General features: G+C 33.7%; 2 protein-coding genes across 3 annotated transcripts in view; one reads left to right on the forward strand and one right to left on the reverse strand.

Annotated features, from left to right (window-relative positions):
• The window catches only part of LOC125779273 (uncharacterized), an 854,525-nt gene that overhangs the window by 534,767 nt on the left and 304,499 nt on the right, over positions 1–15,259 (reverse strand). The gene's annotated exons all lie outside the window — the stretch shown is intronic.
• On the forward strand, positions 2,747–4,712 carry LOC125779514 (uncharacterized). Its single transcript, XM_049460872.1, has 3 exons — positions 2,747–3,627; positions 3,683–4,149; positions 4,202–4,712. Exons 2-3 carry the CDS (start codon positions 3,922–3,924, stop codon positions 4,490–4,492), a joined length of 519 nt encoding a protein of 172 aa, XP_049316829.1. The 5' UTR covers positions 2,747–3,627; positions 3,683–3,921; the 3' UTR covers positions 4,493–4,712.

A 15,259-nucleotide genomic window follows, 5' to 3' on the forward strand; every position in this document is an offset into this window, starting at 1 on the left:
GGAAATGCACTTAAAATTCTTTAGAATTTTGGTTACAAATAATTGTCAATGCAATTTTGACTATTTTATAAACAAATGAATAAAATTAAAGAGTTCGATGCCTCTTATGCACAATTAAGTGGAAAACAATAAAAGAACTTAGTTTATTTTAATTCATGTACTAATGACGTAAGTATGTTTAAGTGTACATGTATGTATGTATGTAAACAGACATACATGTATGTTTATATTAATATTTTGTGTGATGGTGAAGTGGATATCATAACTTTTAGCATCTGTAAACAAAAATGATAAATGTTTCATTTGCTAGACGAATTGAATTTAAAAATATTATTTAATCTTGTTCAATTTATTTACCTGTTACTTGATTTACCATTTTAAAATGGCATCCGTCTTCCCCCTGCCAGAAGATCAAAGGATGTTGTAATGCCTCATAACTCTTCTGTGTTTCAGATACACGTTTTAAATCACTATTCCGACGATGAAGCATAGTTAGTATCTATAGATTGTAAATTTTCTGCTCAATGTCAACAGCCATTTCGACAAAGCTGGGTGAATTGAACATGTATGTTCACCGGTAGGTGTTTTGTCAATTCAAATTATAATATTATGGCTATCAGATGACAATCGATCCAATGCTATTTTGAACATGTTTACTAAATTGTTATTCTGATGAAAAAACATTTGTAGTTCGTGGACAATGTACATATCTCTTCACTTTTGGATTGTGAGCGCAAAGATTATCAACTTCCGCATATGAATTATCCATAAAATAAATTCGAAAAAATTAATCACCAAGTAAGTGATAAATTTGCTATTGTATCTATAATTTTAAAAAATTTAAATATTATAAAAACAAGTAAGGAAGGGCTAAGTTCGGGTGTCACCGAACATTTTATACTCTCGCATGATAAAGTGATAATTAGAGATTTCATTATCCGTCATTTACATATTTTTTTATTTTGCTGTAAAATTAATTAGATTAGTAGTTCCTGAGATATGGTTTTTGGTTCATAAGTGGGCGACGTCACGCCCATTTTCAATTTAAAAAAAAAAAGCCTGGGTGTAGTTTCCGAGATATGTACAAAAAACTTAGTAGGGGGCGGGGCTACGCCCACTTTTCCAAACAAATTACGTCAAAATATGTCCCTCCCTAATGCGATCCTTTGAGCCAAATTTCACTTAAATATCTTTATTTATGGCATAGTTATGACACTTTATAGGTTTTCGGTTTTCGCCATTTTGTGGGCGTGGCAGTGGGCCGATTTTGCCCATCTTCGAACTTAACCTTCTTATCATCTTCTTCTTTACTGGCGTAGACACCGCTTACGCGATTATAGCCGAGTCAACAACAGCAGGCTGATTGTTGGTTTTCATTGGGGGTGTTTTTTTTACGTGGCGTGTCCCAAACCCAGCGTACAACCCTAAGTAGGGGATATTTCGCCATCTCACTTTAGCTCGCCTTCAAACGGATGTTCTTAGGCTACCCAGAGGATACTTGGTCAAAGACCGGAAGTCGTGAGCTGCTTGAGTCATATGTAAAAGAATCGTTTCTGGCCACTCCCAAGTAAATGGCGATCAGAGAACTTTCCTCATTTGCGTGAACTTCTACACATGACTCCATCCTTTAACCTTCTTATGGAGCCAAGAAATACGTGTACCAAGTTTCATCATGATATCATCATATTTTGAGAGACAGCGGATGCTAAGGCTCTCTCAATGGTATTGAGATCTTTAGCGTGCAACTTGTTCGCACTTTTGAGGGTTCTGAGACATGCGTTAAGAGCCATGGTTCCAATGGGTATGCTTCGTCACTTAAAAACCACGAATCGCTTAGTGTGTTATATACACTTATGAAACGCGGCCGTGTTGGGGATGCCGTCCATATACCAGAGTCATGATAAGACCCGGGATATCGCGCGTTGACAACGGTGAACAGAAATCGATAATCGCACACATGGTAAAAAAAAAAAACAAATATCTATACATAAAAACATTAGTTAAAATACAAATAGTAGGAATTATATAGAACATTACATACTATCTATATTAAGGCTTTAAAATCCCGATTCGTAGATAGAGAGATAAAAGTGGTGACGTCTGTGGTCAGTGGTGAAACAATTCCAATATGTGTACAATCGATTGCACCAAGTGGGCTGAATTCCGAATTTCTTATAAAACCTTCGAAATAAAATGTATGCTATTTTAAAGTACATAGTTTTAAATTTGCACTTTACCCTCTTTTACACCAGCACAAACAGGGAGTAGTTCCTCTATTTTATTTCAATAAAATGATTGCAAAGTTCTTTGAAAATATTGAAATTATCAAAACAAACACAACCGTTTTTGTATTGTGAGGTCTGCTTTCCCACATAAGTAGCAAATTTGTGAAGAGATTGTGAACATTTGAGCTTTTCACCTCAGCATACGGTAAACCTCACAATAGTGAGCGTTGGGCTTTTTTGAGAGCAAGTGAATGAGGCTGTAAGTTAATGACGAAGTTAAGTTGTGCTTTTACTTTGAAAACAAAAAAATCGGCCGCTTTTGTATAAGCACAAAAAGCTAGTTTGTGTTTTACTCATTAGACATACAGTGCACTCGCGGTAACGTAAACACCGTCTAACGTGAACACGCTTTTTTTTACATTGACTACTCTGTAACGTGAACGAACTTGCTTAGAAAGCTCAGTAACGTGAACAAAATTTTTGTTCACTACGCTTTTTATTAACATACGGACAACACTGAATACATAAGATTTTATTTTTTAAGTTCGAGGAATCCCCTAATATTGAAAAATTTGCGCAAATTTTTACTATATGACACGAATTACTTCAGTTGAAGGTTTTTTCTTTCGCGGAGTGATCAATCAATCGGAATGAGTTCTAAAAATTCGAAGTGTTTGCAATTAAAAGAATAAGCAGACATTTTAGACAGTCTGAAAAAAGGAACAAGTGTGACTAACTTAGCAAAAAAATATAATGTCGCTAAGTCAACAATGCAGTATTAAAAAGAAAAAAGAAGCCATTTTAAAATGCGTGAATAATACATACCAAGGACCGGGAAAAAGAAAAAACTTTAAAATCGTCAGAGCTTCCAGCTATGGAAAAAAGTCTATACCTTTGGTTCATCCGGATGCGCGAAAGGAATTGTCTTGTAAGTGGATTAATGCTAAAAGAAAAGGCTAAGGAATTGCATTCCCTACTTAAAGAAAACGCGACCGGATTCAATGCTAGTGACGGATGGCTCCAGAGATTTAAGAAAAGATACGGAGTTAGATTGCTTAAAGTATCTGGAGAAAAACTCTCATCGCAGCCTCAATTGGTTGATCCATTTAAACTGAAACTAAAACAAAAAATTGAGGAAATGGAGTTATGTAATGACCAATTGTATAATGCTGACGAATCTGGTTTATTCTAGAAGCTTTTGGCAGATAAGACCTATGTATCATCGCATGAAAAAACTGCTCCAGGAACAAAGACGGAGAAGAAGCGTATAACATTTCTCTGTTGCGCAAATCCACACAGCTTTAAACACTTTAGTTGCCCTACGGATTATAAGAACTCGAAATCAGCCTGGATGACGTCTGCCATTTTTAAACATTGGTTTCATCAATCTTTTGTGCCACAGGTAAACAATTTTTTCGCTTAATTAATAATTATTATAAATTCTTGCCTTTGGCCAGGTAAGATTGTTTCTAAAGCGGAAGAACTTACCAATAAAGGCACTATTACTTATTGACAACGCTCCCTCTCATCCAAGTGAAGCAGAATTAAAAACTGAAGATGGAAATATAATTGTCATGTTTATGTCACCCCTCTTATCCAACCTATAGATCAAAATGCGATTAAAATAACGAAGTTATATTACAGAAACAGTTTGTTGGCTTCAATAGCAGCAAAAAACTTAGAATTGCTTGAATAAATGAAAAATGTAACGTTGAAAGATGCTGTTACCCTTTTATCTGTCGCGTGGGATCGGGTCAGCACAGAAACTCTTGCCAATTGTTGGAAAAAAATTTTAAGTTTAATGGGAAACGAGGAGGACCCTGAATATAACATTCCATTAAGTATCCTGAAAGACAAATGGAGTGCAGAAATAAACTCTTTAATGCGAATGTCAGTTGATCTCCTTCAGGACTTGAGTCCTCAGGTAGAAGTTTTACGACACACTTTGATATTATTATTACTTTTTTCTATTTTAGGTTGAGTTTACATTGCCAATGGTTCGAGAGTGGAACGATGACCCTTGTGTTGATGATACCACCGAAATCTATGAAATCACCGAAATCTATGAAATTGAAGAAAGTGACGATGATGATTGTATTGCCGAAGACCCCATAAAGAAAATTGCCGCAAGTGAGGCAGTTGAAATCTTTAACAAGGCATTGCAATGGGCTGGAGATGCAATGGTTGATCAAAGCGACATGAGTGTACTTAGCCGCTTAGAAAGGAAAAAGCAGCAGAAAAAGATAACGGATCTTTTTAATGAATAAATCTAATGTGAAATTTTATTCGTAATTTAATATGTATGTTCATATCCATGAACATACTAATGGCAATAATAAAATACTTTTACATTTAAATGTGTAAAAATCCTGAATTTAGCAATTTGAAGTTATTTTGCGTCTTCAAATTCGACAATCGCTAACGTGAACATTTTCACTAACGTGAACTCCCTTGGTTTTAATTAGTTCACGTTACCGCGAGTGCACTGTAATAAACTTAAAACTAGAATCATAATTAGATACTATAATTTAGTTTCCTTATGCTTACTAAAAGCATAAAAAAAAACAAAATTGAAGAGCTTTGCGTGGCTACGAGTGTAAATGAAAATTCACCACCGCTTCTACTGTATGTATCGTGCATATTTGGGCAAATTGGATTTTTTCCGTAGAAACGACTTTCAGAGAACGTGAATTATAGAGAAGGTTCAGTTGTGGACAGGCGTGTGAACCAGGGATAATGGGATGCCCAACTTAAGCGTTTTTTATAACATTTTCCATTGTGGCCAGATCGAACAAAATAAAAATGTTTGGGTATTTAAATTAAAATGCCCAATTGCACTTTCCACACCACCCAGGAGGTATGCAAAACGGCGTGTTACCGAAGTTGGTTTTGGGTGCTCGGTTCCCCTTTAGGCCTATATCACCCATTAATAAATTTATTTACATAAATCAACAAAACGATAACAATTCATTAATGTATTATGAAAAAAAAACAAAACGATAAAATTATACATATAACGATTAAAACAAAACAATAACAATTCATATAAAAAATATATAGAAATATCACAGATATATAAATATTTACATATAAACAAATGCCTACATTTACATCCCAAATTCTAATTTTCCTTAAAAAAATTTGCTTTCTTATTTTAGAGCCTCTTTATCCTAACTGTTTACAAAATTTTTACTTTTTTATTTTCTATCGTAAGTTCGCTTATTGTAACCACTGAAAAATAAAAAAAAATGGAAACCTTTGGTGTGAAACACACAAAATTTTATTTTTAAAATTAGGGACAGAAAGGTCTTTATTTAAAAATTTTGTAAAAAATATATTCTAATTCTTATAAAAAGGGCTAAAACTATTTTTGGGTCACAATTATCGCAACACAAAAAGGGCCTAACATCTTTCATTTTGTTAAAAAGAATATCTCCTAATCCTATTTTATGACAATTACTGTCGAATTCTTCTAAAAATCTTGTTTCCAAAATTTTTACAAATGCAATAAAATCCTCAGGCGGCTTGACTAAGTTGCATTTGTCTATTTGATTTTGATGTATGAAGATGAATTCGTCCGAAGGAATTTCATCTCCTAAATATGGTAAAGGCAAGGAACATGTGTGTAGTTTGAAAATTTTTAAATAAAAATAGCCGCAAAAATAGCTAAACGCATTTTCTTTCAAAAAATTAATTTCTAAACTACTATCTAATGCGATTGATCTAACGAGAGAGTGCTCAAGCCGTGGTAAACCTTGAAAATCCTGCCAAGAAAGGTCATTCAATAGTGAATCATTACACACATTAAGTAGAACATTATTACTATGTTCCGAAATTACTGTAGCATCAGATTCTAAAGGCAGCTCACAGTTTCCTTTTGTTACGACGTTTACGTAACGTAAGCCCACGATTTCCTAAACAAACTAGAGAACATATATAGCGTTACTCTAGTACCTCCTCTGCTTCGAATCTGCCCAAAAAAATGTTCTAAACTGTCCTGACATAGTCGTCTCGTCTTCAAGTACGGAAAACCTGAGTGTGACAAAAATCGCCACAATCGTCTCAAACTGTTAATATTTAACACCCACCCCTTTATAAAATTAAAATTATTAGTTGTGTTGCTTCCTAAATCGTCTACGACGCGAATAGTTTTTAAAACTTGTTCTGCCTCATTTAAAACCTCTAACTGTTCAGGGGAACTTACAAACACTTTTTTAGTGGGTACAACAGCCTGAACGAAAGTGCTATTTAAAATATCGAATAATTTATTAAAAAACGAAACGAATTCCGCGGTATTAATAAAGCTACTACTATTCGAGCTTAAGGCTCCCGAGCTATATAGGGACAACATACCAGAAGCGACCGTATTACTCAATACTTGAGACGCGAATTGAACCTTCATTTTTTGGAAGGTATTTGGATAATTATGAGCATCGGTTAATTTATGCGCACACCGATAACTCGACTTAGAGTCGGTTTCATAAAAATGAACAATATCCGACCAACTTACCCGACTATTTAAAAAAAAACCGTATTTTTTAAATTTTGTAAACAGTTACGACTACTTTTTATCAAATGGGGGCTATCGTAAAAAAAATTCACTTCCTTGCCATTAACATTAAAAAAGGCTGTGGCGCAGAAACACCTAACAAACTAGCGAAATTCTGAAAATTGGTGCCCTGGTCGCAAACAAAATGGCAAGGAATTAGTCCTATATTTTGCAGTAGGGTAATGGCTTCAAAAATGTATTTCTTGAGGAGTTCCCCTTTGCAGGAACCTTTAACGAAAAAGTAAGCCAATGGGTGGGACCAAGGCTCTCCACCTATACCTTGCACCATTATAGTCATTGCAGTAGTTGCTAATCTAGAAGTGCGATTTTCATCGCATCTATCGAATTTCCTAGCATATGACATTTCAGTGACATTTCATCACACGAACTTTTGTTCGAAAGTGAATCCCCTACTCCTAATCTCTAACGATTTTATGCTACTTTGGGTGAAACCTGGGAAACGGGGCCAATCTGTAACAAAGTTTTCCAAAGTACTTTCGGATGAAAATCTAATTGGTGCTTTAAGTGCCGATAAGCAACTGGCGATAAAAAAAACACCCAAAGCTATCGTTTTCAAAAAATTGTCATATCGCCGACCATGGGTACGGCGATTACTATTAATAAAACTACTCCTAATGCAAGCACCTAACTGAGGAGGAACTTTGCTACAAACTAAAGAAAGAGGGTCTGACTGTTCCCTCAAAGAGCTATTCCTTAGCTGTTCCCTACATCTTTCTAATTCTGCGGCCATTTCAACTAACTGGGCCTTTAAACTCCTATTTTCCTGCTCTTTTTCTTCTAACTTTATTTTCAAAACCTATTCTCTTCCCTCAATTTCTTCTTCCTTTCTGTACCTGCTGTCAGACCCCTACCTGTTTGCGCGGCCTTATCAAAATTACGAGATATATCCTCCTCAAAAAATGGAAGAGGCTCTAAAATTTCATCTTCTATCTCACTTTCAATAATTGGAAAAAGCTGTCTCGATGCATTGTGTGCATTTGAGACAGCTTCTTCAACTTGGGGAGCAAAATCTTCGAAACCCAATAAAATTGAATTTTTTACATCAGAATTTGGGACGTCAAATGTAGGCTCAACTTTTAAATTGATATCGGGAACGGCCCTCGAACGCAATCGCTTTTCAAGGCGCATTTTTGCCGAAAAATGCCGCTCACAAAAATATGTGTACGTGTTTCATTGGAAACACCTAAACGGTTGAGCCAACATTTACGCCTATTTAAAACAAAAAGGAAGAATATAAAAATATAAAATAACTACATATAGTGCAAAAATACCAAACATATAAACATATCTATTCAAATGAACCGGTACATTCGTTACATTTAAATATTTAAAAAATTAAATTTCAAAATATCGAAATTTATCGAAACTTTTTCTTACAATTTTTTACCCGCTAATTGAATTTAATTATTTAAATTATATAATTAAATATTATCTAAATAATGCTATCAATTTCACATTGCAAATATTTAAACGAACCCGCGATAACGTTACATTTATGTATTTACGAAATTAAATTTCAAAATATCGAAATGTATCGATAATTCTATTACACTTTTTCTGTTTTTTAAAGAAACACCCGATTTTTATTATACATTATTTAGTCACTTTTTGCACTATTTATAGTCTATTTAAAATTACTTACCGTTCGAGATCCGATCCCTCGTTGGGAAATCTAAATACGGTATTTCCCTCGCTGCAGCCCACAATGCACTTTTTCCACATTGGTGTTTTCGGCATTTTCGCTGTAAATTAATATGTGATTTATATATAATTATGTACGCAAATTACTTTTATGGTACTTACGTTTATATTTGCTGATTTATATTTTTTATAATTTATATATTTAAACAATTTTAATTCACTTCACTCGCTATTCACTTGTTCGTCACCACTTCACTTTTTACTAATTCTTTTTTCTGCCAAGAAACGATGGCCGTTACGAATTCCTCCATTCTAATATTATTTTGGCGGGATTTCAATCCGGTCGTCTCTTTTCTTCCAATTGCGAAACGTCAACACCTACCCAATCCAGTCAACTGTCAAAGTTCGGTAGGTGAGCGGCTCTCACATTTCCAGTGACAGTTGAGTTGGGGATCTCATTATTTCTGGTGTGAACTGTCAAGAGCTAAAAATATTCTATTAGTGGATTTCACCCCTATCGGCTCGGAAGGAGAAGATTTTAACAGTGATGAGCAGAGATAAAGAGATCCCCAACTCTCCTGTCACTGGAAATGTGAGAGCCGCTCACCTACCGAACTTTGACAGTTGACTGGATTGGGTAGGTGTTGACGTTTTGCAATTGGAATGACTGGAACGGCCAGATTGAAATTATACCAAAAATATATGTGAACGGAGGAATTTGTTGCCGCTGTTCAAGATCGCTAATAAAAATTTAAAACAATGAAAATCAAAGAAAATGCGAAATTTAAATATATTTCATGAAACGTTTTCTAATTTGATGCATAATAGAATTAATTTTCTATTAAAATTGATTAAAAACATTTATTAATTGAGAGCTAACAGGCTTAATTCACCTTATTAAGTATTGAAGATCGAAAGTCAGTTGTTTTAATATACCATAAAATCATAAAAAAGGAATTAAGTAGTTTCGCCATATATTAAAAGTCCAATATATAATAATTTGCAATCGTAATAAATGTTGGGTATTTTAATTTAAAATGCCCGAAAATTCTTATTTTGTTCGATCTGGCCATAATGGAAAATGTTATAAAAAACGCTTATTTTGAGGCGCTCTCACACTGGAATAAGTTGGGCATCCCATTATCCCTGGTGATGAGTGAACAGAGCAATGAAAATCAACATGATATGTACCAGAGCCGCTCAAAATAATGCGCAATTTTTCATGCCTATACTCGGAGTATAGGCAAGCAAATGCAGTCGAAACATGTACGCCAGCGTCAAAAAAAAAGATCGTCAAAAACGACTAAGCTTAGATTTCTGACTTCGGCACATGCGAAGCAATGCTTTTACTTTCAGTTGCTATTCAGCAGTTGAGCAAAGAAGAACGTGCGCACATACATAGCAATATTTTTTTTATGATATACACTTGCAAAAAACATTCAAAATATTCAATAAAGAATAGCTGTACAATTTCTTTTTTCTTGAAAATAGAGATGGCGAAGCGCAATGCGTTATTTCCTATAAAATAATGCAAACAAAACTGAAATTTAATTTAGAAAGACATTATATGAATTGTCACACTCGATTTCACCTTATTTCAGGTGACGAACGGACACGTATTCTGTATTAATTAAAAGCCCTGTTTTACTTAAAATTTTATTTTGATGATTTTTCCGTTGTTGATAATGTTCCTGTTGTTGATGATGTTGCTGTTGTTGATGATGTTGCTGTTGTTGATGATGATGATTATAATAAAACGGTTCAATTAAAAAAAGCTTTTTACATTGTAGCTATGCATTTATCAAAAAAAGGGCGTCCATTTGATGATGGGGTCTTCTTTAAAGATATGGGCATTGAATTTTATAGCTGTTTTGGCGAAACTGGGAAGGAGGTCTGTAAAATTTTAGAGGCCACTCCATTATCTCGCTCAACCATAACTCCTCGAACTGAAAAAATTAGTTCGTACATAAGTATTTGCCTGTACCCGAGAAAGACTCCAAAATTGCATTTATTTTTCTATTTCTTTAGATGAAACAACGGACGTTAAAAACATAAGTCAACTAATTATTTGCGTCAAATCAGTAAACGAAAATTTAGAAACATTTGAAGAAATGCTTTCTCTTGTTCCCTTTCATGGTAATGTAACTGAAAAACTTATTTTCGATGCTGTTACAGAACATGTTTTTTCTACTGTTCATTCAAAGAAGCTGAGTTCAGTCTGCACTGATGGTGCGGGAGTTATAGTTGTACAAAATATTGGTCTAGTAGGGTTTCTTCGAAAAAATAATATTAATGTTGCCACATTTCACTGCATTATATTTACATCAGCAGGCTCTGTTTCCAAAACAATTAAATATGGTAAATGCAATGGAGACGGCTATCAATATTATAAATAAAACAAGAAAAAACGTTAACTTCGGTTGCATCGAAGCTAAATACCTTTCACAGGTGCATTTCTGTTGGTAACTATGTGTTCAGTTTAGAAGCTATATGCTATAGTTAACCAATCTGAACAATTTCTTCGGAGATTACTCTGTTGTCTTAGAAAATAATCTCTACCAAATTTCGTTAATATATCTTGTCAAATGTGAAAGTTTTCCATACAAGCGTTTGATTCCGATCATTCAGTTTGTATGGCAGCTATATGTTATAGTGGTCCGATATTGGCCATTCCGACAAATGAGCAGCTTCTTGAAGAGAAAATTTCAAAACGATATCTTAAAAACTGAGGGACTAGTTCGTATATATACAGACAGACGGCTAAATCGACTCAGCTCGACATACTGATCATTTATATATATACTTTATAGGGTCTCCGACGCTTTCTTCTGGGTGTTACAAACATCGTGACAAACTTAATATATCCTGTTCAGAGTATAATTAGAGGGGGACACCGAGCCCTTCGTCATAGACAATTTAAAAAAATGTTGGAAGAAATGTCTGCAGGTTATGGCGATTTGCTAATGTATACAGAGGGTCGATGGCTAAGTCGTGGCAAATGCATAAATTTAAAGGATGAAGTCAAGATTTTTCTTCAGGACGGCAATAACCCTGAGTTATTAGAATTGGGGAATAAAATGGGGGATAAAGATTTTTTATCAGATTTAGCCTTTCTTTGCGATCTAACGACAATTGTTAATGAGTTAAATCTCCATTTGCAAGGCAAAAATAAGAATATTTTTGACTTAATTGCATATGTTCACCAATTTGAAAGAAAAATTAAAATAATAATAGAGCAATTAAAAAATGAAAATATGCTAAGCTTACCAAGAACCTATGAGATAATAATGGGCTATAAAAATCAAAAGAAACTACCTGAATATGTGGTAGTCTTAGAATCGATTTTAACAAATTTTAATACAAGGTTTCAAGATTTCAATAAAATTCAGCAACTCATTTCTCTCCATAATGATCCTATAAATTGCATTATCGAAGAACAAGATGATAATTTTTATGAAGAAAAACTTAGAACGCGAAATGTATTCAAAAATTAAAAATGAAGTATACAGGTTATACTAAATGTTTGGGTCGACTTATAATTGCGAAGCTGCGTTTTCTTCGCTTAAATTTCTTCACTCGAAATACAGGAATTCAGTTTCGAATAAGCATATAGAGGACTTAATGAGAATCAAAACTTACGATCTTGAAGTCGATATGGAAAAAATCATAGAAAGTTAAAAAAAATTAACCAACGTATTTGCTGTTTTTGTTGTTATTATTGTTGTTCTTAATTGCTTTTTTAATCAAAAACCATAATTTTTTATTTTATCTAAATTTTTAATAACAAAATAAACAAATAGCACGATTTCACTCAGTGTACTAAGCAAGCGCGCGCACACAATCATACGCTAGCAGATATCAAATGTGTGATTGTATGCGTTGGTAAATAAATTGCGCATTATTCTGAGCGGCTGATATATACATTGCTATTACAGACGCACATATGTAGGCTTTTTGGCTTATATTTTTACTATAAGGCCCGTCCACACTTTACTGTGGCTGATACATAGATCACATCACATTAGAAACTTACTTACAATTACTGATACGTTGTCGCGCTAAAATGCACGTTTTTATTAAGTGTTGTTATTTTCCTGGCTAAAGAGATCCGATAATAAACGCGTCCGTTTGCTGCTGTATTCAAAGTCCTATAGGGAGAACCGCGCCCTCCGACGTGTTATTTATAGACACGCCGGTACCACCGCAAACGCCACGTTTCGCAATTTCTGTTACATCTTCTAATTTAAAACATATGTGTCATATAGATCTATACTAAATCTACATTGTACTCAAAGTATTTAATTGGATAATGATTAATACTGTATTGGTGAAAATCGCTTCGGAAAGTAACCATTTTTTGCCGTAAAAAATAAATGACAAAAAATGTTATTGTGGGATATCCAAAAGAGATAGACTTATACCATCGGGAGTCTTCTGTAGACCTTTTCATTGTTTACAATACTTGGTACATAATTTTGATTAATTTCGTAGGGTTCAGCCTGTGCTTGTAAGCGGAAAAAATGTTATTATTTACGACAGGGATGGGCACATTTTTTGCCCGCAAAGTTAGCAAAGTGCGCACGGGGGCTAGATGCGGGGAATATCAGTTTACGGAGAGTAGGGCATAACAAGTTGCGAAAAAAATCAATTACAATCATCCGTAATTTAATGTTCATCGCAGAGTCAGAGATAAAGAGATCCCCAACTCTCCTGTCACTGGAAATGTGAGAGCCGCTCACCTACCGAACTTTGACAGTTGACTGGATTGGGTAGGTGTTGACGTTTTGCAATTGGAATGACTGGAACGGCCAGATTGAAATTATACCAAAAATATATGTGAACGGAGGAATTTGTTGCCGCTGTTCAAGATCGCTAATAAAAATTTAAAACAATGAAAATCAAAGAAAATGCGAAATTTAAATATATTTCATGAAACGTTTTCTAATTTGATGCATAATAGAATTAATTTTCTATTAAAATTGATTAAAAACATTTATTAATTGAGAGCTAACAGGCTTAATTCACCTTATTAAGTATTGAAGATCGAAAGTCAGTTGTTTTAATATACCATAAAATCATAAAAAAGGAATTAAGTAGTTTCGCCATATATTAAAAGTCCAATTTATAATAATTTGCAATCGTAATAAATGTTGGGTATTTTAATTTAAAATGCCCAAAAATTCTTATTTTGTTCGATCTGGCCATAATGGAAAATGTTATAAAAAACGCTTATTTTGAGGCGCTCTCACACTGGAATAAGTTGGGCATCCCATTATCCCTGGCAGAGTGGTTGCGGCAATACTGACATTGTACACAAATTAAAGAGCGGAAGTTTACTTCATATCGGAATTGTACAGTTGCGTGAACAAAAAGAGGTAAACATAATTTGCAGGGTTTAGAGTTTCGCATTAAAATTTGTTTTCATTTACCTTTGCATAGTGGGAAATTCTAATCACTGTTAGGAAAAAATATATAAGTTATACTTGTATCTTAAAACAATTTTATTTAATAAGAAAACAGCACATTTTAAAACTTCACAACACCTATAGTTGTTCCTACTTTGTTCGCACCACTGTACATGTGATAGATCAGTTAATGGTGGTGATGCCAGTTCATTTTAGTTACAATTGGGCAAACTTTTCTCAAGTTGTGGGCTTTTATAAGTACATATGCATATCTGCATATATAAAAAAGAAAAGATACTTGTGACCATTATCTTTATATATTCTGTTTAAACATATTGCAGTTCCATTTAATGAAAATGCGTATATAAATATATGATTTGTGATATTTTCAGTTTGGTTGTTTTATCAAAATATTCAAAGAATTGAGGTTTTTTTCTATAATTGTTTTGTTAAATTTTTAAAATCTAAGTTGCCTCTGGGAATGTATTAAAATAATAATATACGCTATAGAAAGGGAGCACATATTTTCAAAAATATAAGAAATCATCACATAAAAATATATTTGCGCGGTATGGCATTATTGATTGAGAGTGGCTAAGCACACAAATAGAATACAAACGCTAATGGCAGAAACATCTTCTCACTTCGCCACGAGCGGCAAGCGTTTTGTTCTCGTTTTCATTCGAACAATGTTGCCAATACGCATATGTAGTTTTGTACACATCTAAGTTTTCAATTATAATTTTTCATAATAAAAAATATCAAAACTGAAATCAAACTATTAAAACTAGTTTATATATTTGTATATAATAGCATTCGATTCTGAATTTGAGTTATTTTAAGAAAATTTCAAATATATTGAAGACAATTTTTATAATTACTACAGTATATCGAGCCTGGCAACCCTGCGGTGTGAGAGAGCAATCAGCTGAGTCGTTGGAAATTCTGGGATTGGCGGGTGGTAGAAGGGTTGTTGTGTAATTACCCAATAAAAAATTGCGTAAATGTTTCGTAAATCTGCGCTAAAATAAACTTATCTACAAACATTTGAGTAAACTTACTTACAAATGTGAGAAATAAGTTTAATTATAAGTTTACTTATCTTATATTTGTAAGTTTAAAATAAATGCGTTGAAAAAACGTTTACTTACAAACATAAATGCAAACTTATGATGCAACATTGCAAATCAGTTTACATGTAAACACAAAAAGTAAACCAACCGTTTACCATTTCCCGTTAGTTTTTTCGCCGACTCTCTGACGACTGTTTTTCCTTTTTTGAGTGATCGCAGTTAATAATTATTGAATTTGTGAGATGTAAAGACGTGCGTTTTAAATAAAACAGTGGAAAAGTTAATAACTAAAAATAATTAATTGAAAAATTACTTACATATAAGTATTATTTAGAAGTGTTATAA

This window comes from Bactrocera dorsalis, chromosome 6 (genome assembly GCF_023373825.1).
Source record: "Bactrocera dorsalis isolate Fly_Bdor chromosome 6, ASM2337382v1, whole genome shotgun sequence".
NCBI lineage: Eukaryota > Metazoa > Arthropoda > Insecta > Diptera > Tephritidae > Bactrocera > Bactrocera dorsalis.

Bases quoted from the DNA above. Each gene is read 5' to 3' on its own strand.
- LOC125779514 (XM_049460872.1), top strand. From the start codon at position 3,922: ATGAAAAATGTAACGTTGAAAGATGCTGTTACCCTTTTATCTGTCGCG. The intron at 4,150-4,201 runs GTAGAAGTTTTA...TTTCTATTTTAG, and splicing joins TTCAGGACTTGAGTCCTCAG to GTTGAGTTTACATTGCCAAT.